Source organism: Mustelus asterias, chromosome 1, assembly GCF_964213995.1.
Source record: "Mustelus asterias chromosome 1, sMusAst1.hap1.1, whole genome shotgun sequence".
Taxonomy (NCBI): Eukaryota; Metazoa; Chordata; class Chondrichthyes; order Carcharhiniformes; family Triakidae; genus Mustelus; species Mustelus asterias.
Window position 1 is genome coordinate 148,527,801 of NC_135801.1, and position 27,777 is coordinate 148,555,577.

A 27,777-nucleotide genomic window follows, 5' to 3' on the forward strand; every position below is an offset into this window, starting at 1 on the left:
TCGCACTCTGGACATTCTCTCGTCCACCTTCTTCTGTCGGGAAAAAGATACAAAAGTCTGAGGTCATGTACCAACCAACTCAAGAACAGCTTCTACCTTGCTGCTGTCAGACTTTTGAATGGACCTACTTCACACTAAGTTGTTCTTTCTCTACATCTTATCTGTGACTGTAGCACTACATTCTGCACTTTCTCCTTTCCTTCTCTATGAACAGTATGCCTTGTCTGCGTAGCACGCAAGAAACAATACTTTTCATTGTATACTAATATATGTGACAATAATAAATCAAATCAACTCAAATCAAGAACTTGGGGGCACTATTTTAAAATTGGGAGTCATCCTTTTGGGACAGAGATGAGGAAAATGTTTTTGTCTCACAGGGTTGCGTGACTTTGGAACACTCTGCCTCAGAAGACTGTGGAGGCGGGGGTCACTGAAAATCATTAAGGTGGAGTAGATAGTTTAATCAAATGATACTAGGGGTAGATGAGAATGTGGAATTCGAACACAAACAGAACAGCCAGGATCTTATTGTCTGATGGAGCAGGCTCGAGGGGCCAAATGACCTACTTCTACTCCTATTTCATATGATTGTATGTCTAAGGAATTTAAAACATTTATGATTCGACTACATAATGATGAATTTGTTTGCCTGTATTAATTCAGATTACGAGAGGGATGTTGAACAATAGGAGAACAGATTACTTGCCCACCCCAGCTCAAGGAGTAGTATAAAGACCTGATAGAACCTAAGAAATAACTAGAAAATATTGCAAGGTAAGCAGCAGAAAGAGAAGGAATAAACGCAGAATTAGTGTTTTCTTGGACAAGCGAGCAGACGACAGAGACTGCCCAAGGTGACAGAATCTGACACAGTAATGGATTGTATGTAAGTGCTCAATAATCATTTCAAAACTCTTTACTATTGAAAGGTTCATATAATATAATCTTCACACAGGTTTCAAAAATAAATTATGAATATGTAATATACAGCTAGCAACGCACCATGTACTGCCTGAGAAGTCATTTGATTTCATCACTAATTTTTAGTTTAGGGGGTCAAGTTTACTTAAAGTTAAAATGATCTATTAAAATCTGTTTTTCAATTAAACACTTGCAAAGCCCAAACAACAATCCAACTAATGTTAACCCACAAAAGGGGAACATAGCTAACAGGGTTTCTGTATTTTTCAAATGCTTTTCTCCACTCCTGTAAGTGCTCTCTCTCACTGGAGCACAGTTTCAAAAGTACAGATTGATATGCTTCATGTGTGACTGTTGTAAAATTATTTATACATTGAAATAATTTCAGTCGCGTATGTTTCTGTCCTCAATTCGCAATAGTGAATTGCCTGCCAACCTCATTGATTTTAATCCTTCCCAACCTAGGACCACTGAGGTCAAATAGAGTATCCCAGACACTGTACCAATAGAGAACAGCTAACGCAAAACACAGGCCCAGATTTCTGTCCCCAGCTCAGCTGCGCAGAGTCAGGAGATTTCCTGGACTGGTAAGCCTGATTGGATTTTTGGTTCGGTTGGTGGGCTGAAATAGGAGTCAGGATGTGTAGTCCTGAACTAATGTGTTGACTGCCAGGTGCGAGGTGGGCTGGGTGGAAGTCCTGCCTCTGTGCAGCGGGATTGTTTATATATATAAACAAAATAAATTTCAAAACAGCCCTCCAGCCCTCAACGCACCTCTCCACCACCCCCACCCCGATACTTTTTATGTCCTACCCATGAGAACCTGTGCTAACCCATGCCACTCTACCCACCCCTATGGCCCCTCATACCCCTATGCCAACCCATGCCCTGCACGCACCCCATGGCCCATCATGCCCCCCAATGCCAATTCTTATTCCTCTACCCATCCCCACGGCCCCTCATTCATTCTATGCTGACTAGTTCCAATTCATCACAACTCATGCGAAGTTTACTCCTTTCATGCCAACATACCTAGTATCATTGGATGCTTTAATGACAACTTTGACAGCTGGACAGTTCCAATGAGTGTGTGTGGAGAAAGTGCAGATCATATTCACTTTTAACAATCCAAAAGGGTAATTAACCTCTCTCAAAGGTGTCCCGGGACCCTATCCAAAGGGGAGGGTTACCTTACCTCTAGAAAGGGGTCTCAAGCTAGCCAAAGGAATCCACCAAGTTCAGATATGCTTTCATCTGGTCTAAACTGCACTCACTGGATTCTACATTCCTGACCTCCCACTTGAGCGGAGGCATCAGGTGATTTAATGCCTCCATAAACTGTACATGCGTGAACCCTGCCCAATTCCAGACCCACCCTGCAAAGACGGGAAATATTAGGCTCAAGGTCAGGACCTCAACATTTCAGCCATTTCCAGTACATGGTTTTCCCAAGCTGTGCATTTGAAATGAACGACTCTGCTTATAAAGGATGATATGAGATACCTGTGACCAATCTCATGGGCGATGGTAAATGCCACTGGCAAGCCAGAATCCTCATTAATGTTGCAACTTCGAAGTGGTTGACACATTCCTGAAACATGAGACAGGCCTAATGTCTCACAGGGGCGATTCATTCCAGCACAGAGATCCATCCTGCGATTGAAAGGCACTTAGATCATTTAGGAATGATGATACATGCTGTCCAGAGTTTCCTGGATTGACATACATTGAAATAACTGCCATTACTTACGCCACTTTCTACACCAAAATTACATAAAAATTTCATGCCAATTAGTAAAATCAAAACAATGCAATCTAGCTCAAATCACCTCAGATAGTGGCCGAAGGAAGAGTCTATGCTGTATTCATCTTTAAATTCCTCTTCGGCAATGAAAATTCATGTTAAATCTTCCAAACCATATTGACAAACAGTAGGCAGAGCATTTTCAATAAATTGCAAAAGCATTTCAATCTTAACGTAATACTTCCTGCTGCTACAAAAAGCACTGTAAGAAGTCTCACAACACCAGGTTAAAGTCCAACAGGTTTATTTGGTAGCAAATACCATAAGCTTTTGGAGCGCTGCCCCTTCGTCAGATGGAGTGGTTATCTGTTCTCAAACAGTGCAAACAGACACAGAAATTACATATATGAGATACCTGTGACCAATCTCATGGGCGATGGTAAATGCCACTGGCAAGCCAGAATCCTCATTAATGTTGCAACTTCGAAGTGGTTGACACATTCCTGAAACATGGCAGCGCTCCGAAAGCTTATGGTATTTGCTACCAAATAAAGCTGTTGGACTTTAACCTGGTGTTGTGAGACTTCTTACTGTGCTTACCCCAGTCCAACGCCGGCATCTCCACATCGCTACAAAAAGCATTCAAAGCATACAAAGTATAATGTATTGCTCACTGAAGAAAAACATGTCTGCAAAAAATTTACTGTAAAACCCTTTAAGGAGTGGGTTTCTGTTGTACCTCAATTGCATACATTTCTTTCCGAAAGAGTAACTCACATTTAAGTAAAACATAGTGTGGCAGGGTGGGGGCGGGGGGAATGCTTTTTAACATCAAGATACGCTGAGAACTGAGGCCCTGATAAGACACAGAAACACCAAAGTCTGCAGTGAAGTGGAATTTTAACATCTTTTGTTACTAATAGTTCCCTTGCCCATAGTGAGCCTGATTGAAAGGCTATGGTCAGGCAGGCCACGGGACTCTAACTGAGTCAGCCCTGAGCAAAGGGTGGTTGAGTCCCAAAGGGTGTGAAGGGGGAGGGGGGGAAGTGCATCCCAGAGAGTGGGGGCATGTATTGTGGCGTTGAGAGGGGGGAGGGGGATAGGAGGGAGCACTCCTGCTCCTCCTGACCCACACAGAGTGCAGTGAAGACACTTATCCCCTCCAGCGAGGCTGCCCTCACCTCGCTGCAGCTGCCAGGTGGTCTGAAGCCTGGAAACCCTGGCCAGACATTGCAAAGACTTGCAAAGTTGATTAAATCCAATCTGTATTAGCTTATCTAAAATGCCACCTCATGGGAACATGATGGCTGCCCACTCCTTGTTCTGTCTGAATAAAACCCAGAAGTGGATGGACTGGAGTCAGCTTCCATGGTTTGTCCTTTTAAACCCCACCCACACCCAATACCACTCCTCAGGATGTTAAATGTTTGGGGCGTAGTGGTATTGTCACTGGACTAGTAATCCAGAGATCCAGGGTAATGCTCTGGTGGTCCAAGTTCGAATCCCACCATGGCAGATGGTGAAATTTGAATTAAATAAAAATCCAAAATTAAAAGTCTAATGATAATGATGGATCAAGGGTGAACTAGCTAGATGGATTCAGAACTGGCCTGGCCATAGAAGACAGAGGGTAGTGGTGCAAGGGTATTTTTCTGAATGGAGGTCTCTAACTACTGGTGTTCCGCAGGGATCAGTGCTGGGGCCTCTGCTGTTTGAAATATCTATAAATGACTTGGAAGAAAACGTAGCTGGTCTGATTAGCAAGTTTGCAGATGATACAATGATTGCTAGAGTTGTAGAGTGATGAAGATTGTCAGAGCATACAGCAGGATATAGAGAGGCTGGAAAATTGGGCGGTGAAATGGCAGATGGAATTTAATCCGGACAAATGCAAGGTGATGCATTTTGGGAGATCCAATTCCATCTATGAAATGGAAGCTATAAATGGAGCTACAAAATAAATGTCACAGCCATCAGGAGCATAGACACACAGAGAGATCTGGGAGTACAGGTCCACAGATCCTTAAAAGTGGCAACACAGGTAGAAAAGGTAGTAAAGAAAGCATATGACATGCTTGCCTTCATTGGCCGGGGCATCGAGTATAAAAGTTGGCAAATTATATTACAGTTGTATAAAACATTGATTAGGCCACATTTGGAATACTGTGTCCAATTGTGGTCGCCACTCTACCAGAAGGACATGGAGCCTTTGCAGGGAGTATAGAAAAGGTTTACCAGGATGGTGACTGGTGTGGAGGGTGTTAGCTATGAGGAGAGATTGAATAAACTGGGATTGTTCTCCCTGGAAAGACGGAGGCTGAGGAGCGACCTGATAGAAGTTCATAAAATTATGAGGGGCATAGATAAGGTGAACAGTTGGAAGTTTTTTCCCAAGGCAGATATGACAATTACAAGGGGGCACAAGTTCAAGATAAGAGGGGAAAGGTTCAGTAGAGATGTGTGGGGGGAGTTTTTTTACACAGAGGGTAGTAGGGGCTTGGAATGAACTTCTATCAGGTCGCTCCTCAGCCTCCGTCTTTCCAGGGAGAACAATCCCAGTTTATTCAATCTCTCCTCATAGCTAACACCCTCCATACCAGTCACCATCCTGGTAAACTTTTTGAGGCAGACATGTTAGCGACATTTAAGACTTATCTAGATAAGACACATGAACAGGCGCGGTATAGAGGGATACAGGCGGTTGGTCTAGATAGGACAACGTGATCGACGCAGGCTTGGTGGGCCGAAGGGCCTGTTCCTGTGCTGTTCTGTTCTTTGTTCTTTGATCGCCATGAAACCATTGTCGATTATCGTGAAAACCCATCTGGTTAACTCATGTCCTTTAGGGGAGGAAATCTGCTGTCCATACCTGGTCTGGCCTACATGTGACTCCAGACCCACAGCAATGTGGATGACTCTTAAATGCCCTCAGGGATGGACAACAAATGCTGGCCCAGCCAGCAACACCCACATCCCATGAATAAATGAAACAAAACCCACCACTGTGATCTGTTCTGTACATAAACTGTTTTCCCAGCAGGAGTGAAATATAAAACTGACAACAGTAAAGATTGCAGTTCTTCATGTATCACGCGTTACTGTCAAATGTGCTTCAAATAAGAAATCAGTGATCCCCCTGGTATGAGCATCAATTTTAACAGCATCAGACTTCACTCTTCCAAATTTCATACTGTTGGATTTTTCTTTCACAGTCTTATTGCTTTATTATTAATTAATATTAATATCCTTCGAAATCATGTTCACATCCCAGAAGATTATCTTAGTGCACCATTCATCATTGTGTATGTCTTTGCAGCTTTTTACAATGTGTTTACAGAGTATTAAACACACAGGCTCTGAATTTCCTTGGCGAATATGCTAGACCACTGCTCTAGCTCCAGAGGGTGAATGGTTAAGCTTGCCAGAAAGCAACATATTTTGCAGCCTCCTTTGTTAGGGGCCAAACCTCAGATCATGCCTTTCATTGGAGTGGGCATATGAGGCACAGAGTGGGAGCGCCTGGGGGTGGGAGCTCCCGATACAAATTCATCCAGTACTTGACATAGTGCTGGAGGGCATTATACCCTGAGAGAGGAGAAGCAGGAGTCTCCTGCTGGATGTAGATGAGCCACACCAAGGAAGTTCAGGCCAGGATAGTTCTTTGGACGCCAGAGGACCAAAGGGATGGGCTTTTTAGGCAGTTGCAGGGATGGGGTCACTCTCAGCATCCATCCATTTACCAGCAGTCAGATGCTGGAGATTCCAGGTTTCCATGCTGTTTACGTAGCCTCCCACCATGACACATGGTGAAATTAGGGGAGGCAATGGCAAAGACAATGTGGAGTGGTGGGTCTCATGTGACATGGCTCTCCAGCTTATGGGGAGACGATGGCCGAATGGCATTATCGCTGGTCTATTAATCCAGAAACTCAGCTCATGTTCTGGGAACCCAGGTTCGAAACCTGCCACGGCAGTTGGTGGAATTTGAATTCAATAAAAAAATCTGGAATTTAAGAATCGACTGGTGACCATGAAACCATTGTCAATTGTCAGGAAAAAAGCATCTGGTTCACTAATGTCCTTAGGGGGGGAAATCTGCTGTCCTTACCTGGTCTGGTCTACATGTGACTCCAGACCCACAGCAATGTGGCTGACTCTTAAATGCCCTCAGGGAGTAGGCCATTTGGCTCCTCGAGCCTGCTCCGCCACTCAATAAGATCATGGCTGATCTTTTTGTGGAATCAGCTCCACTTACCCACCCGCTCACCATAGCTTGTAATTCCTTTACTGTTCAAACACTTATCTATCCTTGCCTTAAAAACATTCAATGAGGTTGACTCAACTGCTTCACTGGGCAGGGAATTCCACAGATTCACAACCTTTGGGTGAAAAAGTCCCTCTTCAACTCAGTCCTAAATCTGCTCTCTCTTATTTTGAGGCTATGTCCCCTCATTCTAGTTTCACTCGCCAGTGGAAACAGCCTCCCTGCTTCTATCTTAACTATTCCCTTCATAATCTTATATGTTTCTCACATCTCCCCCTCATTCTCTAAATTCCAATGAGTATAGTCCCAGTCTACTCAGTCTCTCCTCATACCCAACCTTCTCAACTCTGGAATCAACCCAGTGAATCTCGTCTGCACCCCTTCCAGTGCCAGTATATCCTTTCTCAAGTAAGGAGACCAAAACTGTACACAGTACTCCAGGTGTGGCCTCACCAGTACCTTATATAGCTGCAACATAACTTCACTGTTTTTAAACTCCATCCCTTTCGCAATGCAGGACAAAATTCCATTTGCCTTCTTAATTACCTGCTGCACCTGCAAACCAATTTTTTGTGATTCATGCACAAGGACACCCAGGTCCCTCTGCACAGCAGCATGCTGCAATTTTTTACCATTTAAATAATAGTCCATTTTGCTGTTATTCCTATGAAAATAGATGACCTCAGATTTACCAACATTATACTCCAACTGTCAGACCCTTGTCCATTTAGTTAAACTATTTGGAATACTAATCCCAGATATGTTCGAGTGAAGACCATCCCAACAGTACAGATCTCTCCTGTTCCAATATTGATACCAATGCCCCATGAAGTGGAAGCTCTCTTTCCGCACCACTCCTTTAGCCACATGTTTACTTCCCTAATTTTCTCATCCCTATGCCAATTAGCACGTGGCTCGGGTAGTAATCCAGAGATTATAACCCTTGAGGACCTGTTCTTTAATTTAGCTCCTAGTGCCTGAAAATCCCCAAATAAGTCCTCTTTCCAATTGTTGCCTACGTTATTTGTCGCAACATGGACCACAACAACTGAATCCTCTCCCTCCCACTTTCATATCCGTTCAAGCCGGTCAGAGATGTCTCTCACCCTGGCACTGGACAGGCAACATGCCATGCGGGACTCTCGATTCTGCTTACAAAGGATGCTATTAATCCCCTTAATTATGGAATCCCCTACAACTACCACTTGTCTTTTTGCTCGCCCTCTTGAGTGGCCACCTGTACCAAGGTGCTGTGGTAAATGTAAATGGCCCAGCCAGCAACGCCTACATCCCATGAACGAATAAAAAAAAATACCTTCCACAGTGACCTGTTCTATATAAACTGTTTTACCACCAGGAGTGAAATATAAAACTGACAACAATAAAGATGGGAGACAATACACATCTCTTTAACCTGTGTTTAATGTTCCCTCCAACCACATTATCTGTACCTTTTAAGACCTGGCTGGCTGTAGAGATTTGCATTCTAATTAGTATTCTGTAACTTGATTTCTGTGTCTGTGCACTGTTGGAGAACAGAGACCACTCCATCTGACGAAGGAGCAGCAAGCTCCGAAAACTTATGGTATTTGCTACCAAATAAACCTGTTGGACTTTAACCTGGTGTTGTGAGACTTCTTACTGTGCTTACCCCAGTCCAACGCCGGCATCTCCACATCAACAATAAAGATTGAAGCTCTTCAGGTGTTACATGTATCCCTGGAATGTGCTTCAAATCCTGCTGTTATCAATGGTGGAGAGAACGCTACAGGCAAAATTCCCACTGTTATGCCAGGATCCTGGTCTACGGATGTTTAGGACTATTAACTATCTCAGTCTGAAGGTAGTTAAGATGATGGAATCAGTTTTGAAGGCCGTGTCTTTGAAGGCAATGTGCTGGCCACCTGGTAGATCATTCGAGTCATGATGCCACCAAAATAAAGCTATTGTTCCTTGAAAAATGCCCCTGCTGTGCTTCCCAGTATTTTCTAAAAATGCAGCCAATTGCTTCTGGTTCTCAATTTTCTCTGAAATGAAACTTACCGAGTCAATAAGACAGCTACATCATGATGATTTGGAGTGGAGTCACTTTTAGGGTTCACATTCTTTTGCCACTTGCAGAAACTGGAAAGTGTATGGTCAGCATGATGAACGATTTTTAGTTCTTTCTGTAAAGGGTTGGAACAAAATTGATCAAACAAAGCACTGGTAGAAACACCATTGAACATCAAAGACGTGCTGGTGAGGTGGATTGGCCACGCTAAATTCTCCCTCAGTGTACCTGAACAGGTGCCAGAGTGTGGCGACTCAGGGATTTTCACAGTAGCTTCATTGCAATGTTAATGTAAGTCTACTTGTGACTAAGAAATAAACCTTTACTGCATACTAAAATACATGAAATGAACATGTGCAGGGTGGACCCTGCCCATACCTCACTGTAATCCGCCCAGTTGCGGGCTGCATTTCCTGACATCCAACATTTGGAACATTATTATAATACATTAGCATAGCTTTATCAGGCCTACACATCAGAATCATACTCCCACAGCACATTAAACTTCCAGGTCATTGTGATATCATTACAGCTCAATGTATGACTGATTTCAAAAGGCATGCACCTGGTGAGGGGATCTCCGAGGTCAGCTCGGAGATGAGTGCACTTAATCTGGCGGGGTACACATGGAGCGGATACGTGTCATCTGCCTGGAGGCGGGCACTGTCACAGACAAGTTTGCAAAGCAGCTTTTTTGAGCTGCCTTGTGGAGGTGGGGGCTGGATAGACGAAAGTGAGAGAGAGGGGAGCCTGGGCATGGGCTTCATGGAAGAGCTGCAGAGAGGGAAGGGCAGCTTGGGGCACAGGGTTCAATGCGATTGGTGTGAGGGTGTGGGGTGCGGCGAGTCAGCACAGACTGAAGCTTCCACACCATCACAAAGGGACTGGTGCATATGGAGACAGGCTGAAGGCAAGGGAAAGGCAAATGGAAAAAATAGTCAAAAATGCAGCTGAGGCCATTCAGCTTGAGCGCAATTGACAGGCTTGTAGTTACACTAGTCACACAGTGCCCACTCAAGCAGCACTTGCTCGTGAGAGTGCCAATGACTGCTGCTCAGCATTTTACCCTTGGTGCACAGACTTCCAAATTCAGTGACTGCTATCACAGTACCATTGCCAAATTAGGCTGGACAAGTTATAATATCTCCTCAGGGCCATGGCACACTCCCTGAGTATAATGCTCCTAATCATTCACTCTTTGCTGAAGTCCTATTGACAATTGCCTCATGTGGGCCAAGCTGAGTGCAATGCCTTGGAGTGATGCTTTGGACTGAGGTGAGAGCTCAGGTTGCAGTGGAGTGGCCAAAGCTGTCACCACTCAGTAGTACGGTGCTGAGCATAGGGTCCTGCCCGACCAGCATGCTACCTGAGGACTGAGCATCAGTGTTGTGGCCAGAACATGAGTCATGGGTTTTGAGAGGCAGTTGCAGATGATGAATGGACAAAGAGTGGCCCTTAGCAGGCACATGCTAACCGTCTCTCTTTGATGCTGCAGTGAGGAGACCATCAAGAACATGGAGCAGGGTGATCTCGTTGTCTGCCTTCTTGTCTCATAGGCAGGAGTAAAGAAGATGTCAATGGCAGTGCTTGGCTCACCAAAGGCAGGAGCAAAACCATCAAGTGGAAGGGTTGGCATGAACCCCAGAGACCCGTCGCATGTAGGTGCCTCACTGGACCCAGGGTCTACAGTTGGCACTTGTCATACTTGCAGATGTCTGAGAACCAGTGTTGTCAATGACTGTGCGTTTCCAGGGAATGAATTGGTTACATCTGCCACCTGCTGCAGGATTCAGCCCAAGGGGACTTGGAGGACATCCCCTGCCGGTGTTGCTGAAAGTTACATGCCAGTGGCTCCTTCCAGGCTCCAAGGGTGACTTCTGCAGCATCTCACAGGCCTCCACACACAAGTGCCTCTAGAAGATAACAAACACAATCTTTGTGACGGCACACAACTTTGTACATTTCAATTGGTATCAGATAAGTCAGGAAGCAATAACAATGGGATTTGGGCAGATCTCTGGTTTTCCACAGATTCAGGGTGCCAGCGACTGCATTCACATGGCACTCAGAGCTCTGTGTCATCATAGTTAACTCTGTGAACCGCAAGGGTTGCCACTCACTGAATGTTCAGCTGGTCTGCAACCACACCAAATGCATCCTTCAGGTTTGTGCATGATTCCGAGTGGTGTGTGCATGACTCCTAAAGTTTGAGCTGCTCTCTGATCCCTGCTACCTTTCAGATTCCACGGTAGCTGCAGGGCTAGCCACTGAGGAAGCAACTCATGACGCCTGTGCGGAGGAAGCATAGACAAGATGCAATGAGGTTCATGCTACAAATCACACTTCCAGAGCCTGGACCAGTCTGGTGGAGCCCTGCAATAAAATCCACAGAGGATATCATAAATCATGGTCATCTGCTGTGCCCTACACACAACTTAGAGCTGAAAAGGCAGGAGGAACAGCTTGAGGAGGAGCTGGAGGAGTGGCTTGCCTCCTCTGATAAGGAGGGTGTTGATGTGGCTGAGGAGGTTCTCGAGGGCGAGGATGTAGGCCCATGAGGCCATAGCGATGTCCAGACGAGGCAGACAAGCTAGGGATGTGCTCATTGATGCTAGATTCATCGAGGGTGATGAGAAGATCCAGTAAGGACATCCCGTTATCTTCACATGACTCTGTGAGCTGACAGAGATCCTTGGGTACCAGCAACCTTAGGCACACTTAGTCGACTCTTAACACAAACAGCACTGGACACCATGCATCCAATGCAACATCTTTAATGTGAGGTTGAGAAGCCTTGTCCTCTCTGCCATTGATGCTAGCAAGTGCCTCTACCAGTGAACGCAGCTCCTGAAGCTGTGCAGGAAACCTTGGACCAAGGTTTCCATGGTGGTGCCACACTACCAGTGTAGGCCTCATGGCATTAATATTGAAGCAGTCACCTCAATCTGAAGATGGATAGACTCCATCATCGAGTCTTGCAATCAGAGGAGCATACCAGATATACTTCCTGATTTTTCCAACCTTGCCTTTGGAGGTTCAGTAACTTCAGCATTATTGAGTCCAGAGGCACGTCATCTGACTCAAACTCAACAAATCCCTGACCTCCAACAATCCTCTTGGGTACCCCTGTCTCCAGCTGCTGTGGATCAGACAGTACAATGTGCTCAAAGGTTGTGACCCCATGGCTGCTCTAGAACCAAGTCCCACCAAGGTCCATGTGTCTGCACTCATGGAGAGTATGGCTGAGTGCTGTGTCAGTTCTTCTATTTTGTGGTCTGTGAATTCATGGTCTGTGTTGCTCGTGGTTTTGTGGACCTGTGACATGGACACCCTTGCTTGTTTCCCAGATGTGCCTGCGAAAGAAAGGAGGTCATTATTGCATGACAGGGGCCTGAGAAACAGGAGACATGATTCTTGGCATGGATATCTGATGGATATTGCAGTGCTGGATCCTTACTGTTTGAGCGCCGCCAACCTTGCCATCAGCACAGGAACAGTCCAGATCCTCACTGGCCAGCTGAATGACTTTCACCGCAAAGTCCATGAGGACCTTCAGTTCTGACATCCATCCACCTGTCTGGGATTAATCCTCTTGTCGTATGCCAGCTTATCTTGCATGAAGGCAGATAGGGAGCCTGTAAGCAGGACACATGCCGGGGCAGAAGATAAGGACACCTCGCAAGTGTCGATGGTGAGTGAGATCAGAGAGGTGATGAATACACAACCCGCAGGGAGATGAAGGTGCGAGTGGCAGAGTCTTGGGTGGTGTTCCTTCAGCTGGAACTGGATGAGAACCTTGTAGATGTATGATGAGTCTCTGAGTGTGCGAGTTGTGAGTGATGAGAAGAGTGACTTACCCTGGGCGGCACGGTAGCACAATGGTTAGCACTGCTGCTTCACAGCTCCAGGGTCCTGGGTTCGATTCCCGGCTCGGGTCACTGTCTGTGTGGAGTTTGCACATTCTCCTCGTGTCTGCGTGGGTTTCCTCCGGGTGCTCTGGTTTCCTCCCACAGTCCAAAGATGTGCGGGTTAGGTTGATTGGCCAGGTTAAAAATTGCCCCTTAGAGTCCTGAGATGCGTAGGTTAGAGGGATTAGTGGGTAAGGTGTGTGGGGGTAGGGCCTGGGTGGGATTGTGGTCGGTGTAGACTCGATGGGCCGAATGGCCTCCTTCTGCACTGTAGGGTTTCTATGATGATGATGATTCTATGATGAACAGAGGAGATCATTCATCCTTTTGCAATAGTGAATGGGTGTCCTCACCTGCAGGGCGTTGGCATTGACCACTGCCTCCTATGCTGAATTAGTGGCCTTGCTTGATGGTCTCCACCCAGGGGTTGGGTATAGGACATCACGGGTGGCCTCCGCTGGATCCATTAGTATGAGGAATTCTCTTCCCACAGAAAGGTGGAGGCTGGATCATTGAATTTGTTCAAGGCAGAGTTAGACAGGTTTCTGATAGACATTGGAGTCAAGGTAATGGGAGCAGGTGGGAAAGTGGAGTTGAGATCATAACCAGATCAGCCATGATTTCATTGACTAGCAGAGCAGGCTCGAAGGGCCGAATGGCCTACTCCTGTTCCTAATTCCTAAGTCCTTATGTTCCTCAAATGGTGAATGTCTTGACAGCATTCAAAACACTCCAGCAGCTCAACAGCTCAACTGAATTGAATGAAAATGTTTTCTTGTCCCGTTGACAACATCAGGCAGGGACTGCATTCATTTCGCTCAATATATGCTCAGGATCACAATCAGGATCAATGTTTCATGCTCAGTCTCGAATTCCTGATAGTCAAGCCTTTATTGCAAGAAGCTGATGGGAATCTATTTTCTGTACAAATGCACATGGGCAAGAGCATTGAGATGTATTAGCCCTGTAAATTGGGGTGAAAAGAAAAACCTAAAATGCTATCAATCTGGAAATCTATCAAGTAATTCCAGACAAACACAGAAAGTCCATCCACATCTGAAAAAGAGGAAAAAAAAATTCAACAACTCACGTAGAAATTCTTTGTCTGAACTGGGTTTGACAAAAAAAAACTGGCAGTCTTGTGGCAAAAGTCATCTCACCATAAAGGGAGCCTAAATTTTTTCTTTCAGGTCAGGTATATTCTTTCTGTTTGAATAGACAATTTCATTTCAGCTATTTCTGCCACCAGTTGATTGTCACTTATTTCAATAGTGATTTCTAACAATTGGATGAGGTTATCTGAGGCTGCTGCAGCCATGGGACCAGAGAGATGTGGAGGATAAAAGAGATGGATTTTCAAAATGCAGTAAAAGCGCGTACATTTGGAGTTCAGAGGTTTCCACAGTCGAGAAATTTGATTCAGGGCTGGAACATTTAAAAGCTTTAACCCCTGAAAAAGTTCCAGTACAGAAACCTGTCTCCATCTTGATATTTGTTGCATGATTCTTTCACTTCGAGTTAACCAATTAATCAGAGCTGCAGATTTGAACTGAATTCATTCATTTACTACTCTTGTAAAGCGTAAGCTTTACTAATGAAGTAATAACTTCTAATAGATTAATCTTTCTCCAACCGAAGTAAATATTTAATATAACTCTCTGAGCTAGAATTGCACTAAATATGGGCAAATAATTTTAATTGGAAGTGCTCAATGACTAAAGCATAGCAAATATGAATGTGTTAAAAAAAATCCATGGAAGCAATGAGTTAGACTAAAAAACTATGCAGACACTATTTCATCATCGTTGTATTCACATTACCCCTGATTTACCATTGGTAGCTAAGATTCTTCCTCTTGGCTTCAGATCACAAAAGACTGATTTTGATTGGAGAAACAGCTGCAAGTTAACTTGTAGTCCGTGTTAATTTAATTCAAGCTGTACACGTGGAAGTATAAATGTATTAGTTGTGTCAATCTATCGCTACATTTTCCAAACTTGGGTCGGTCCAAACATTGGGCTGAATACTCTGCTTCCAAGAGTAAACGCTGTGGTGGGCAGCTCTGATGGCACCTTCCCCGATTGCGGGCAAGCAGGCATTTTATGAGTGACTTAGTTTGGAGATTCTACAAGATGGTGGGTGAGTTTCTGCAACTTAGATAAGGGGTGGTACAGTGGTGATGCGGTTCAGAGTTCTTCACTGATGCTCTGGAAATATGAATTCTGATCTGATAGAACTTAAATTCAATTGGTTACTTTTTCCAAAAATTCTGGAAATGAAACGAACGAGTGTCAATTATTATTAAAAACTCATCTGGTTCATTAATGTCCTTCAAGGAAGGAAATCTGCTGTCCTTACTGAGTCTGGCCTACATGTGACTCCAGAACTATAGCAATGTGGTTGAAACTTGCCTTGTTGTCTTATTCTGCATTAAGTCACTTCACCCTCATTACATAAACGCTAAAGTCAGCATAGTCCCACGTGACTGTGGACTGCTCTCCCCTTTGAGGGAGAGGGATAACTGGTGGTGATTCAACCTGAGGGTCACTACACCTCAGACAAGGGGCAAGGTTGAGAAGGCGGGGCCTTCATGAATAACCTCAGCCAGTACGGAAATTGAACCCGCGCTGTTGGCGTGGCTCTGCATAGCCTCACCACATATTGGAGTACTTACTATGTTTTCCATAAATATTTATGACTCACACAAAGTCCAAGATCAGAACCTAACCCTGCGAAATGACCTAGGAAGCAATTCAGATCATGGGTAATTAGGGATGGGAATGCTGGCCTTGCCAGAACTGTCTATATCAAATGAAAATAATATTTAAAATGTAGCTGATCAGAACAAAAAATATGAGTTGACTTGGCTGTTGTTAAAATGGCTGCAGTGTTATTTTTGTTGTAGAATGTGCAGAAACCTGCTAAGTACAGATTTTCAATACATTGCTGCTTAAATTCATTTATTTCAAATGAAGGTACTTATGAATAATTGTTTTGTTTAATGCTTTCTTTTATCATGTACTGACAGCAATAATAATAGAATGCATTATTGAGTTTCTTTACTTTGCCATCTTTGCATTCTACTTTGTGAATTGCATTTTGCTGATGGGTTATCCAGTTAATTCTGAGCGATTATACCAACTACAGTAGCATTCATAATAGAGTCAAGGGTCATTTGTTGATGCATGTCTTGGTTGCCTGTCTATTTCATGTATTTCTGAGGCTTAATTCAAGTCCTGCCAGGTTATGCAATGTTACCTCAACTAGATTTCAGTGCTATTTCATCTCCTTTGCTTGTTCTGCAGCAGAAGGAGTCAAGGAAGTACTGTTAAGAGGTATAAAAATTGAATTATTGAATAGAATTATTGATCCACTTTTCCCTCTCCCTGTACAGAAGCATTTGGTTTCACCTGATTCATAGTTAAGATCAGGAGTTCACTGTATAGAGAGAGACTCCATGGTGTTACATGCTCCAGCGTTACGAAGGGCAGCATTTCAGCAAGATATTGATTGAGATTGTACCTTCAATAAAACATCCCTGAATCAAATATCTTGACAAAGATGGCTTAAAATTAAAGAGGGTAATTCACATTCAGGTTTTTGAGTTTAGTAGTTGCCTGCCTACGCCTATATAAATACTGTGAGGTGGAGATGCCGGCATTGGACTGGGGTGGCCACAGTCTCACCTGAGGAAGGAGAAGCTGAAGGAGAGGCTGAATAAGCTGGGACATTTTTCTCTGGAGTGTAGGAGGCTGAGGGGTGATCTTATAGAGGTCTATAAAATAATGAGGGGCACAGACAAGGTAAATAGTCAATATCTTTTCCCAAAGGTAGGGGAGTCTAAAACTAGAGGGCGTAGGTTTAAGGTGAGAGGGGAGAGATACAAAAGTGTCCAGAGGGGCAATTTGTTCACACAGAGGGTGGTGAGTGTCTGGAACAAACTGCCAGAGGTAGTAGTAGAGGCGGGTACAATTTTATCTTCTAAAAAGCATTTAGATAGTTACATGGGTACGATGGGTATAGAGGGATATGGACCAAATGTGGGCAATTGGGATTAGTTTAGGGGTTTTAAAAAAGGGCGGCATGGACAAGTTGGGCCGAAGGGACTGTTTCCATGCTATAAACCTCTATGACTCTATGACTGTAAGCGCTCTGAAAGCTCGTGATCCCAAATAAACCTGTTGGACTTTAACCTGGTGTTATGAGACTTCTTACTATATAAATACTGATTATGTAGAGAAACCTGACAACTTTGATAAAGAAATGCCTGGTGATGTTCAAAATTGTAATAGAAATTGCATACTTTTGCTTTAATATACAATTTGACGCCTCACGTAAAAATAATTAACATGGAAACATTTAGAAATACATTAATAATACCTCTTCTTCCTCGAGTAAAATGAGCCGCACCAATACGATGTGGATTGCGTTGCCAATACTGGGGTCATGGAATAAGCTTGCAACCTGCGCCAATATCAGAAGGGAGAAACTAATTGGTCCTTCAATCCAGAAAACCTTTTATCATAGATTGAAACAAATTTGGCATTGGAAAACAATTATTCAATCATGGTTTCTAGTGAATTAACTCTAGTGAATGCATAAATGAAGTATCTCTGCAATACAGTCAAAGGCATTGGTTTGTACAATGTCACACATTGAGATCTGTAAAATCTTATTAAAGATGAATAAACTGCGACAGCACCAACTTGATTTATATAAGACATTTAATAGAGTATAGCATCACAAGGTGTTTCACAGAAGCATTATCAAAAATACCCTTGCCAGCTGGTCACAGAAAGATTTGGAGTGATGATTAAAATCTTTGTTAAAGGAGTAGGCGTTAGGAAGTATATTGAAGAAGGGAAGAGAAGCAGGAAGCAGTGAGTTTTTGAGGATCCACTTTAAAATGGAGGCATTGTGTAACAAGGATCCAAAAAGGTCAGCAAGTACATGAGTGATCAGTAGCTGCGAATTAGGATATGGGCAGCAGATTTTTGGATAACGTTGAGTTTACAGAGGGTAGAAGTGGAAGGGCAGACAGAAGTGCATTGGAATAATCAAGTCTAGAGATAAGAAAGACATGGTTAAGGGTTTCAGCAACAGATGAGTTGTGACCAGGGGGATGTTGCAGAGGTAAAAATAGACAGTGATGGCATCATTGTGTGCTCAGAAAGTCACCTCAGGATCAAATACAACGAAAAGGCTGCAAATCTCATTTCAACCTCAGATGGTTGCCAGAGCTATCTTGGCAAAGCATTTAGCTCTTGCAAGATGTAATTGTAGGCAAATTAAGTCACATGGAAAACATTTTAAATTTTATTGAGGGGCAGCACAGTGGCACAGTGGTTAGCACTGCTGTCTCACAGCAACAGGGACCTGGGTTCAATTCCGGCCTTGAGTGGCTGTGTGGAGTTTGTACATTCTCCCCGTGTCTGCATGGGTTTCCTCCGGGTAGTCTGGTTTCTTTCCACAGTCCAAAATTTCCCCTTCGTGTCCCAAGATTTGTAGGCTAGGGGATTAGCAGGGTAAATACTTGGGGTTACAGGGATGGGGTCTGTGTGGGATTGTTATCGGTGCAGGCTTGATAGGCCGAATGGCCTCCTTCTGCACTGTAGAGATTCTATGAGTCTATGATTCTATGATTTCACACATATCAATTAGATTGAAACTTAAGTCACAGTATGGAATTGGTTGTCATGTATGTCATAGACTTCCATTAATATTGAGTATTATCTGTTCCCATGGAGGTACCTCACTATGTCAAATTATGTCTTTTTGGGTTGTACTACTGCAATGCAAATGAATAATGTAATAAAGTAAAACACGCTCTATCCTGTGGGATTCCAATTTGAGTGAGATATGTGGCTACACATTACAACTGAGTTGTGTATGTTACATAGAACATAGAACATTGAACAGTACAGCACAGAACAGGCCCTTTGGCCCACGACGTTGTGCTGCGCTTTATCTGAAACCAAGATCAAGCTTGAGATGTTCTTGAGTGTCAAGATGTTCTTGACACTAATTGATTCCTGGGATGAGAGATTACATTATGAAGAGAGATTTAGGAGAATGGAACTATACTCTCTCAAATTTAGCAGAATGAGAGGTGATCTCATTGAAACATGTTAGATTCTTAGAGGGCTTGACAGGGTAGACACTTAGTGGCTGTTTCTCCTGGCTGGTGAGTCTAGAACTTAGAGACAAATCTCAGAATAAAGGCTCAGCCATTTAGCACTGAGATAAGAAGAAATTCTGTCAGTGAATCTTTGGAGTTCTCAATACCAGAGGACAGTTGTTGAGTATATTCAAGTATATTATTTATGTTTTTTATATATTATAAACGAATCAAGGAATATAAGAATAAGATGTAATGGTGGAACTAAGGTCGAAGGTCAGCTATGATCATGCTGTATGACAAAGCAGCCTCAAATGGCCAAAGGGCCATATTTCTACTTCTTATGTTCTTTCAAATGTTCTTGGTTATGTTTTTTGAATTCTGTGAGAGCTGAATAGTTGCACAAGTGAATTCTGATCCAATTGCCACTAGTTTATCAATGATGAGGGTATTCTGGATTAAGTAATGTCTTTATAAGTGGCTTCAGAAGACATATGAGGTACCATTTTACTCTGGTTACCAGATGATTCTCCAGTGTTCAGCCAACATAATACCACCAGAAGATCAGACATCGCAAATAAGGATTATCTAGGGCTGAGTAATGGGGTCATGCATTTAGTAGCCCCCATTACATCAAAAATATTAAACACACATTACAGGAGGGCAAAAAGAGACTCATCATTGGAACGAGGGATACAGGAATCTATACTTACCCATTCTAACACAGTTAACAGAATTTACTGAAAAATACCATGAAAGCCTGAGTATCAAAAGTCTTTTGAAAGTTGAAGAGGGGCAGAGGCAATGAGATCTGGGGTTTTCTGTACAAGAGGGACAAGGTATCCTCTGGTTGTTTGTCACCAGTGGTGAACGGCAGAATGGAAGGATGCAAGGAGACCAGGTCAAAAGATGAACTGGGGGGAGTAGAGAGGGAGGTGGGGTGGGTGTGGATTAGGGTGGGGTGAATTTTGGGTGCTCACACTGGAACTGGCTTCAGAGATGATCAGAAAAAAGGCAAAGGGAGCAATTCAAAATAAAGATGACGATTTTAAGTTAAAGTATTTGGAGGGCAAGGGCCAATTTTGATTAATGCAGTCAAGGTAATGGCTGCGTTGATTGAATATTTGGCTGGCTTTATGCAAATTAAGTTTCTTGAGTGCAGAACAAAGAACAAAGAAAAGTACAACACAGGAATAGGCCCTTCGGCCCTCCAAGCCTGCACCAATCATGGTGCCTGCCTAAACTAAAACAGTATGAACTTACGGAGTCCGTACTCTTCCATTCCCATCCTATTCATGTATTTGTTCAGATGCCCTTTAGATGCCGCTATCATACCTGCTCCCACCACCTCCCCAGGCAGCATGTTCCAGACGTTCATCTTCCTCGCACATCTCTCTAAACTTTTCCCAATGCAACTTAAACCTATGTCCCCTCGTATTTGACTTTTCTCCCCTAGGAAAGAGCATCTGACTATCCACACTGTCCATGCCATTCATAAGCTTGTCAACCTCTATCAGGTCGCCCATCAACCTTTGTCATTCCAGTGAGAACAAACCGAGTTCATCCAACCTCTCCTCATAGCTAATACCCTCCAAGCCAAGAAACATCCTGATAAACCTCTTCTGTTCCCTCTTCAAAGCATCCACTTCCTTCTGGTAGTGTGGCGACCAGTATAGTACACAATATTCTAAATGAGACCTAACTAAGGCTCTGTACAGCTGCAGCATGACCTGCCAATTTTTATACTCAGTGCCCCAACTGATGAAGGCAAGCATGCTGTATGCCTGCTTGACCACCTTATCCACCTGCGTTGCCACTTTCCGTGATCGGAGGACATAACCATCCAGATCTCTCTGCCTGTCAATACTCCTAAGGGTTCTACCACTTACTATATAATTCCTCATGCACTGGACCTTCTAAAATGCATTATCCTCTGACAATCCTCTTCATTATCCGCAACTCCAATTTTTGTGTCATCTGCGAACTTACTAATCAGACCAGCTCCATTTTCCTCCAAATCACTTATATTTACTACGAACAACAAAGGTCCCAGAACTGATCCCTGTGGAACACCGCTAGTTCACCTGAAGAAGGGGCTTGCAGCTCCGAAAGTTTGTGTGGCTTTTGCTACCAAATAAACCTGTTGGACTTTAACCTGGTGTTGTTAAACTTCTTACTGTGAACACCGCTAGTCACAGCCTTCCATTCAGAAAAGCACCCCTCTACTGCTACCCTCTGTCTTCTATGGCCAAACCAGTTCTATATCCATCTTGCCAGCTCTTTTCTGATCCCGTGTGACTTCACCTTTCGTACCAGTCTACAATTAGATACCTTGTCAAAGGCTTTACTGAAGTTCATGCATACAACATCCACTTTCTTTCCTTCATCAATCATCTTCATCACTTCCTCGAAAAACTCGATCAAGTTAGTGAGGCACGAGATCAAGTGTCAATTGGAAACTTTTTGTTTGAAGTATCACAGTTGATCTTGAACTAGGAGTCATCCAATATCAGGACATGTGAACTCCACCAGGGTAAGAATTGCATTCAGACCCTGCACAACCTTTCCTTCTCTCCAATAATACCAAGAGAGATTTCAATGCTTCTGCCAGCTCTTGAATGAGGTAAGGAAATTCACCAAAAGATTAGAATGAAGCATATTCTATCTATATCCTTGGTACCAATGCAGCATGGTAGCAGTGGTTAGCACTGCTGCCTCACAGTGCCAGAGACCCGGGTTCAATTCCAGCCTTGGGCGACTGTCTGTGTGGATTATCCACGTATCTGCATGGGTTTTCTCCGGATGCTCCAGTATCCTCCCTTATTCCAAAGATGTGCGGATTAGGCTGATTGGCTCCTTAGTGTCAGGAGGATTAGTAGGATAAATATGTGGGGCTATGGGGCAAAGGCCTGGGTGCAGGCTCAATGGGCTGAATGGCCTCCTTCAGAACTGTAGGGATTCTATGATTCTGTGAATCTCAAACCCAATATGCTTAGACTCAGAGGATAGTACATACAAATATACAATTTGAGAGTAACAGAATGCCATTTGGTCCCTCGAGCACTACAATTTGATAAGATCACGACTGTCCTGATTGTGGCCTCAGCTCCACTTTCCTCCTCTGTATGCCCTTTCAATCCCCCATCAGTCCATCTTAAAAAAAATTCAGTGACCCTGTTTCTGCAGCTCTCTGGGAGGAGAGGGCAGCACAGTGGATAGCACTGCTGCTTCACAGCGCGAGGGACCCAGGTGCAATTCTGGCCTTGGGTGACTGTGTGGAGTTGGCACATTCTCCCCGTGTCTGTGTGGGTTTCCTCCGGGTGCTCCGGTTTCCTCCCACACTCCAAAGATGTGAGGGTTAGGTTGACTGGCCATGCTAAATTGCCCCTTCGTGTTCGGGGGACTAGCAGGGTAAATATGTGGGGTTGCAGGGAGAAGGCTTGAGTGGGATTGTTATTGGTGCAGGCTCAATGGCTCGAATGGCCTCTTTCTGCACTGTAGGGATTCTATGCTTTAAGATAATTACATGGACTAAAGGCACTCTGAAAAAAGTTCTGATTACTGTCTTAAACAGAAAAAGTTTAACAACACCAGGTTAAAGTCCAACAGGTTTATTTGGTAGCAAAAGCCACATTGGAAACTTCTTACTGTGTTTACCCCAGTCCAACGCCGGCAACTCCACATTTAAACAGAAGACCCATTATTTCTAAATTTCATCCCCCTAGTCCAGTCCATCCCATCAGAGGAAACATTGTTTCAGCACTGACCCTGTCAAGTCCCTCAGGATCTTATGTTTCCATAAGATCACCTCTCATTCATCTAAATTCCAATGGAAACAGGCCCAACCTTTTCAACCTTTCCCCATAAGCTAACTCTTCATCCTGTGGACCAATCGAGTGAACCTTCTCTGAATTTCTTCTAATGCACAGAAACCCTACAGAAACCCTACAGTGCAGAAAGAGGCCATTTGGCCCATCGAGTCTGCACCGGTCACAACCCCACCCAGGCCCTACCCCCATATCCCTACACATTTACCCGCTAATCCCACTAACCTATGCATCTCAGGACACTAAGGGGCAATTTTAGCATGGCCAATCAACCTAACCCACACACCTTTGGACTTATATGCAATTATATGCTTTCTTAAATAAGGAAAAACAAAATTGTACACAGTATTGCATATGCGGTCACTTCAATGTCCTGTAAAACTCGAGCGCAATTTGCCTATTTTTAAAATTCCATTCTCCTTACAATAAGTGACGAATTAGGAGCAGGACAATGCCATTCGGCCCCTTGTTTCTAATCACTTACTGTACCTGGATGTTAGCTCGTTTGTGATTCATGACACGCGACCTGCCATTTCTCTCGGTTTAAATAACATATTGGCTGGGATTCTTCCAGCCCACTGCATTGCTCAAGTAGCACAGCCTGCCGGGAGACATCAGCGGGAGGGACCTTTAGCGGGACCCGCGACCAGCATCCATCCAGTCGCGAGTCTCCCAGGCCCTTTAATCAGCCCCGCACCGGAAATCGTGGGGGGCTGTTTACCATGTGGAAATTGCTTTTTCCATATGATTAGCAAGCCCAAGATAGTAGTCTCCAGGTCCGCTGGTGTCTCCCCCAGCGCCTGAGAGGTTCCCACCAGCAGGGTTTACAACTGCTCCCCACCAATGGGACAGAGGCCAATGAGCCCCCCCACCCCGGGAGTTCAGGGGGGTGGGGGTCGGGTTGCCCCTTGAGAAGTGCCTGGCTGGCACTAATCATCGGGCACACTGGCAATGCAGAAGGGGCATCCAGGCACTGCCCAGCGGGCACCGGGCCATTGGAGGGGGTCGGGGCTGGCCATCGGGAGGGGCTGGCGTGAGTTGGTGATCAGGAGGATGGGGTGGAGGGGAGTTGTGTGGGTGGAGGAGGTGCAGCCGTGAGTGCAGTGCTTGTGGAGCATCTCCATGTATTTAGGGGGAGACGAGCTGCTGGAGTTTGATTCAGGATCACCAGGCTGATTGATCTCTGAGGGTACCAGGTTTGACCCAGGGGACACCAGGCTTGACTTGGGGATACTGGGGTTCCACTCGCTGAATATTCAGCTGGTTTGCGATCATACCGAATGCATCCTGTGGGTGTGTGCTCAATTCCCAGGGAGTGTGCACGACTCCTACATTCTGAACCACTCTCAGATCCCAGACATGTTTCAAGGTCCACCGAGGCTGCAGGCTTGGCTCCTCAGAGACAAGGGCTACCCAAAGAGGAGGTGGCTAATCACCTCTATGCAGAAGGCCACAGAGTGCAGCTGAGACAAGATACAACGAGACTCATGCTGCATCTCGCATCTTGGTGTGGGTTTTCTCCGGGTGCTCCGGTTTCCTCCCACATTCTGAAAGACGTGCTGGTTAGGTGCATTGACCTGAACAGGCACCAGAGTGTGACGACTGGGGGAATTTCACAGTAACTTCATTGCAGTGTTAATATAAGCCTACTTGTGACTAATAAATAAAAACTTTAAACTTTAACTTTAAACCTAGTGGAGCAGACCATAGGGATGCTGAAGCTGAGTTTCCGGTGTCTGGACTAGTCTGGTAGAGCCCTGCAATACAATTCACAGAGGGTGACACTTCACTGTCATCTGCTGCACCCTTCACAACCTGATGCTGCACAAAGTGCAGGAACTGTCTGAGGAGGACATGGACGGGTGGCACATTTCCTCTGATGATGAGGGTGTCGATGGGGAGGAGGCTGAGAAGGTCATTGAGGAAGAGGATGTCAGCAATGGCGATGTCCAGACAAGGCAGATGAGCTCAGGATGCTCTCATTGATGCTAGATTCATGAAGGCTGATGGGCAGATTTAGTGAGGACATCCCATTTTCTTCACATGGCTCTGTGAGCATTGCTTTCCCATCTGACTGATAGCAGTGCACAGTCTCGGTGATGAGGCTCCTGTCATAGAGACACAGCAGTTGGCCACAGTCCTACATACCAGGCGATTGAAGATGACTTGCAGTGGGAACAGTGCATAGATCCTCACAGAGCTTCTGTGAATGTCTGACTCCTGTCTGGCTGATGGCAGCTCGCTTGCTCTCAATGACTCTCAATGACGGCACGGTGGCACAGTAGTTAGCGCTGCTGCCTCACAACACCAGGGACTCGGGTTCAATTCCCGGCTTAGGTCACTGTCTGTGTGGAGTTTGCACATTATCCCCACGTCTGCATGGTTTCCTCTGGGTCCTGCAGTTTCCTCCCACAACCCAAAGATGTGCAGGTTAAGTGGATTGGCCCTTAGTGTCTGGGGGACTAGCTAGGATAATTGCATGGGGTTACGGGGATAGGACCTGGCTGGGATTGTGGTCAGTGCAGACTCGATGGGCCGAAAGGCCTCCTTCTGCACTGTAGGATTCTATGATTCTATGACTAGGGTCATATCATGGTGAGGCAGCAGGGAAAGTTTCACTTCCCCGGATCTTATAGCATCCTTCGAAAGCAGTACCCTTGTTGTTATGTCACCAGAGGCTGAGGCAGATGGGATGGGCAGAAAACCACAGCTCTAAAGCTGCTGAGACCACACATGGACAATGACTGGAATGAGGGATGCTTGCCCTGTACATTGTGGGAGACATCCTCATTCCCAATAAGATACAGGCATGACTGATGTGTTTGGTCACTATAAAGGGACACCACCAATATGCTGGGGACATTGAACAAAGTATATGGAGAAAGCCCTGGCCTGAGCACCCTGCCTTTATCATGTGCATGAATCAGGTTTTGAGGTTGGAATTACAGGAACGCAGCTTATTAGAACAAGGAGTCATATAGAGGGTGCAATGAGTGGGAGTTTATTTACAGAGGTAAACGTTATGTACAAATGCTTAGCACCCGTGCCCACGCTGTGCAACTAAAGTTTCTTAACCTTTCTAGCCATTATGTCTTGGTGCATTGCTACCATCCACAGTGGAGGTGAAGGCAGCCTGCTGACTGCTACATCCTGATGTCTGTGATGACTTTGGCGGGCATCGCCCAGAGGTCTGAGACCTGGGGGGCCCCAGCTTGACCTTGGGGTCCTGTTGTGTGGCAGTGCCACTCTCCTCGGGCTGTGGAACTGGAGTTGAAGCGGTCACAGGAAGAGGAGATTCGGATGGGCCGGACACACTCCGGGAGTCAACAGGCTCTCGGTTTTGCACCAACTGATCCTTATTCCTATGGGTGCCCAAGGGTTCCTGGCTTCTTGTTTGGGAGGAAGGGACAACTGGAGTGAGCTCGAGAAGCCCTGCTGTCCTCTGGCATTACCAGCAAGTACCTTCCAAATGTCGAGCATGTCCTGCAGTAGTACAGGATAAAAATCTTGCACCAAGGTCTCCATGTTGACAACATCCTAGCTCTGTAGATCTTGTTGCATTGCAGAGTCGGCACAATCACCTCAGATTCCTCAATGTAGCCTTTCAGTCTGAGGAGTGTACCAGACATACCTTCCTAATTTTCCCAAATGAGCTTTTGGAACTCCAGAAACTGAAGAATGACTGAGTCCAGATGTTGGTCATCTGACTGGGACTCAGCAGATTTCTGGCTTCCAGCAATCCTCCGAGTGCTGACACCCTGGGGTATCCCTGCCTCCACCTGCTGAGGATCTGACAGTGTGATATGCTCCGTGCTGGTGGAGGGTGTGGGTGAGTGCTGTAACGGTTTTTCAATGTCGGGCTCTGTCATTCCTCCACTGCTACCAGGGCTGGAGTCAGGGGACCTGACTGCTGGACTCCCTTGGCCACTTCCCAGATGTGCCTGTGAAAGAAAGGAGAGGTCATTAGTGCACGGCAGGGGCCTGAGAAACAGTATGTTGTCTGATGGTGTTACAGTGCTGGATCCTCACTTGGGGTGGGATTTTTCAACCTGCCCATGGTGTGTTTTGTGGCAGTGGAGGCAGCTCGCCATTGGCCGACAGCGGGATCTTCTAGTCCCGCCCCTATCAAAGGTGTTTCCTGCTGTTTGCAGCCTCAGCCATCCTGCCGGCGGGAACATCTGGAAAGCCCAGTCCTTAGTTCATTGCCCTTACCTCACCATCAGCCCAGGAGCCATCAATGTCCTCCTCAAACAGCTGGATGGCTCTCTCCCCAAAATCTGTGAGGGCCTTCAGCTCACTCACCCTCCACCTGTCTGGGATCTATCCCTATTGTTGTGTGCCAGCTTGTCCTACAGAAAGACAGATGGAGAGAGTGTAAGCAGGTGGTGTGCCAGGGCAGATAATAAGGATGCATGGCATGTGTGGATGGTGAGTGGGACCAGTGAGGTGATGAAGACACGAGCCACACGGGAGATGAAGATGTGTGTGCAAGAGTGAGTGGTAGTGTCCCTGGAGCTGCCATGATGTGAGCTCCTTGTAGATGTATAATAGATGTGTGAGTGTGTGTTGATGAGAAGAATCTAAGTTATCCCAGCAGAACTAAGGAGACCATTCATCCTCTTCCTGCACCGGCTGGCTGTCCTCTTCTGAACACCACTGCCACCACCTCCCATACTGGATTGGTGATCTTGCTGGCAGGTCTTCACCATTAGCATCGATATATCGCATCACCATGGGCTTCCGTTGTATCCAGCAAGTGCTCCATGCAGAGCAGCTTGCTTTTTAGTTTTTGCGGCCATGACTTCCCATTGGCAAGTGTGATAGCTGGGTGCGGGGACAGTCCTTCAATGTGCTACCCTAATTATTAAAGTGCTGAGGTGACGGTGGTGGTGGGGGGGGGGGGGGGGGGGGGGACGACGACGAAGGGCATTATCTAGCG

The 27,777-nt window shown here is 45.2% G+C and overlaps 1 protein-coding gene across 1 annotated transcript in view; it reads right to left on the bottom strand.

Moving 5' to 3' along the window:
- Positions 1-27,777, bottom strand: part of LOC144498747 (A disintegrin and metalloproteinase with thrombospondin motifs 12-like) — a 557,508-nt gene that overhangs the window by 304,373 nt on the left and 225,358 nt on the right. Inside the window, exons 5-7 of the mRNA XM_078220368.1 lie at positions 17,274-17,357; positions 8,976-9,100; positions 2,428-2,577 (exon numbers count right to left, since the gene is read on the bottom strand). Of these exons, the coding sequence (XP_078076494.1) occupies positions 2,428-2,577; positions 8,976-9,100; positions 17,274-17,357 (359 nt within the window). The remainder of the gene's footprint in view (positions 1-2,427; positions 2,578-8,975; positions 9,101-17,273; positions 17,358-27,777) is intronic.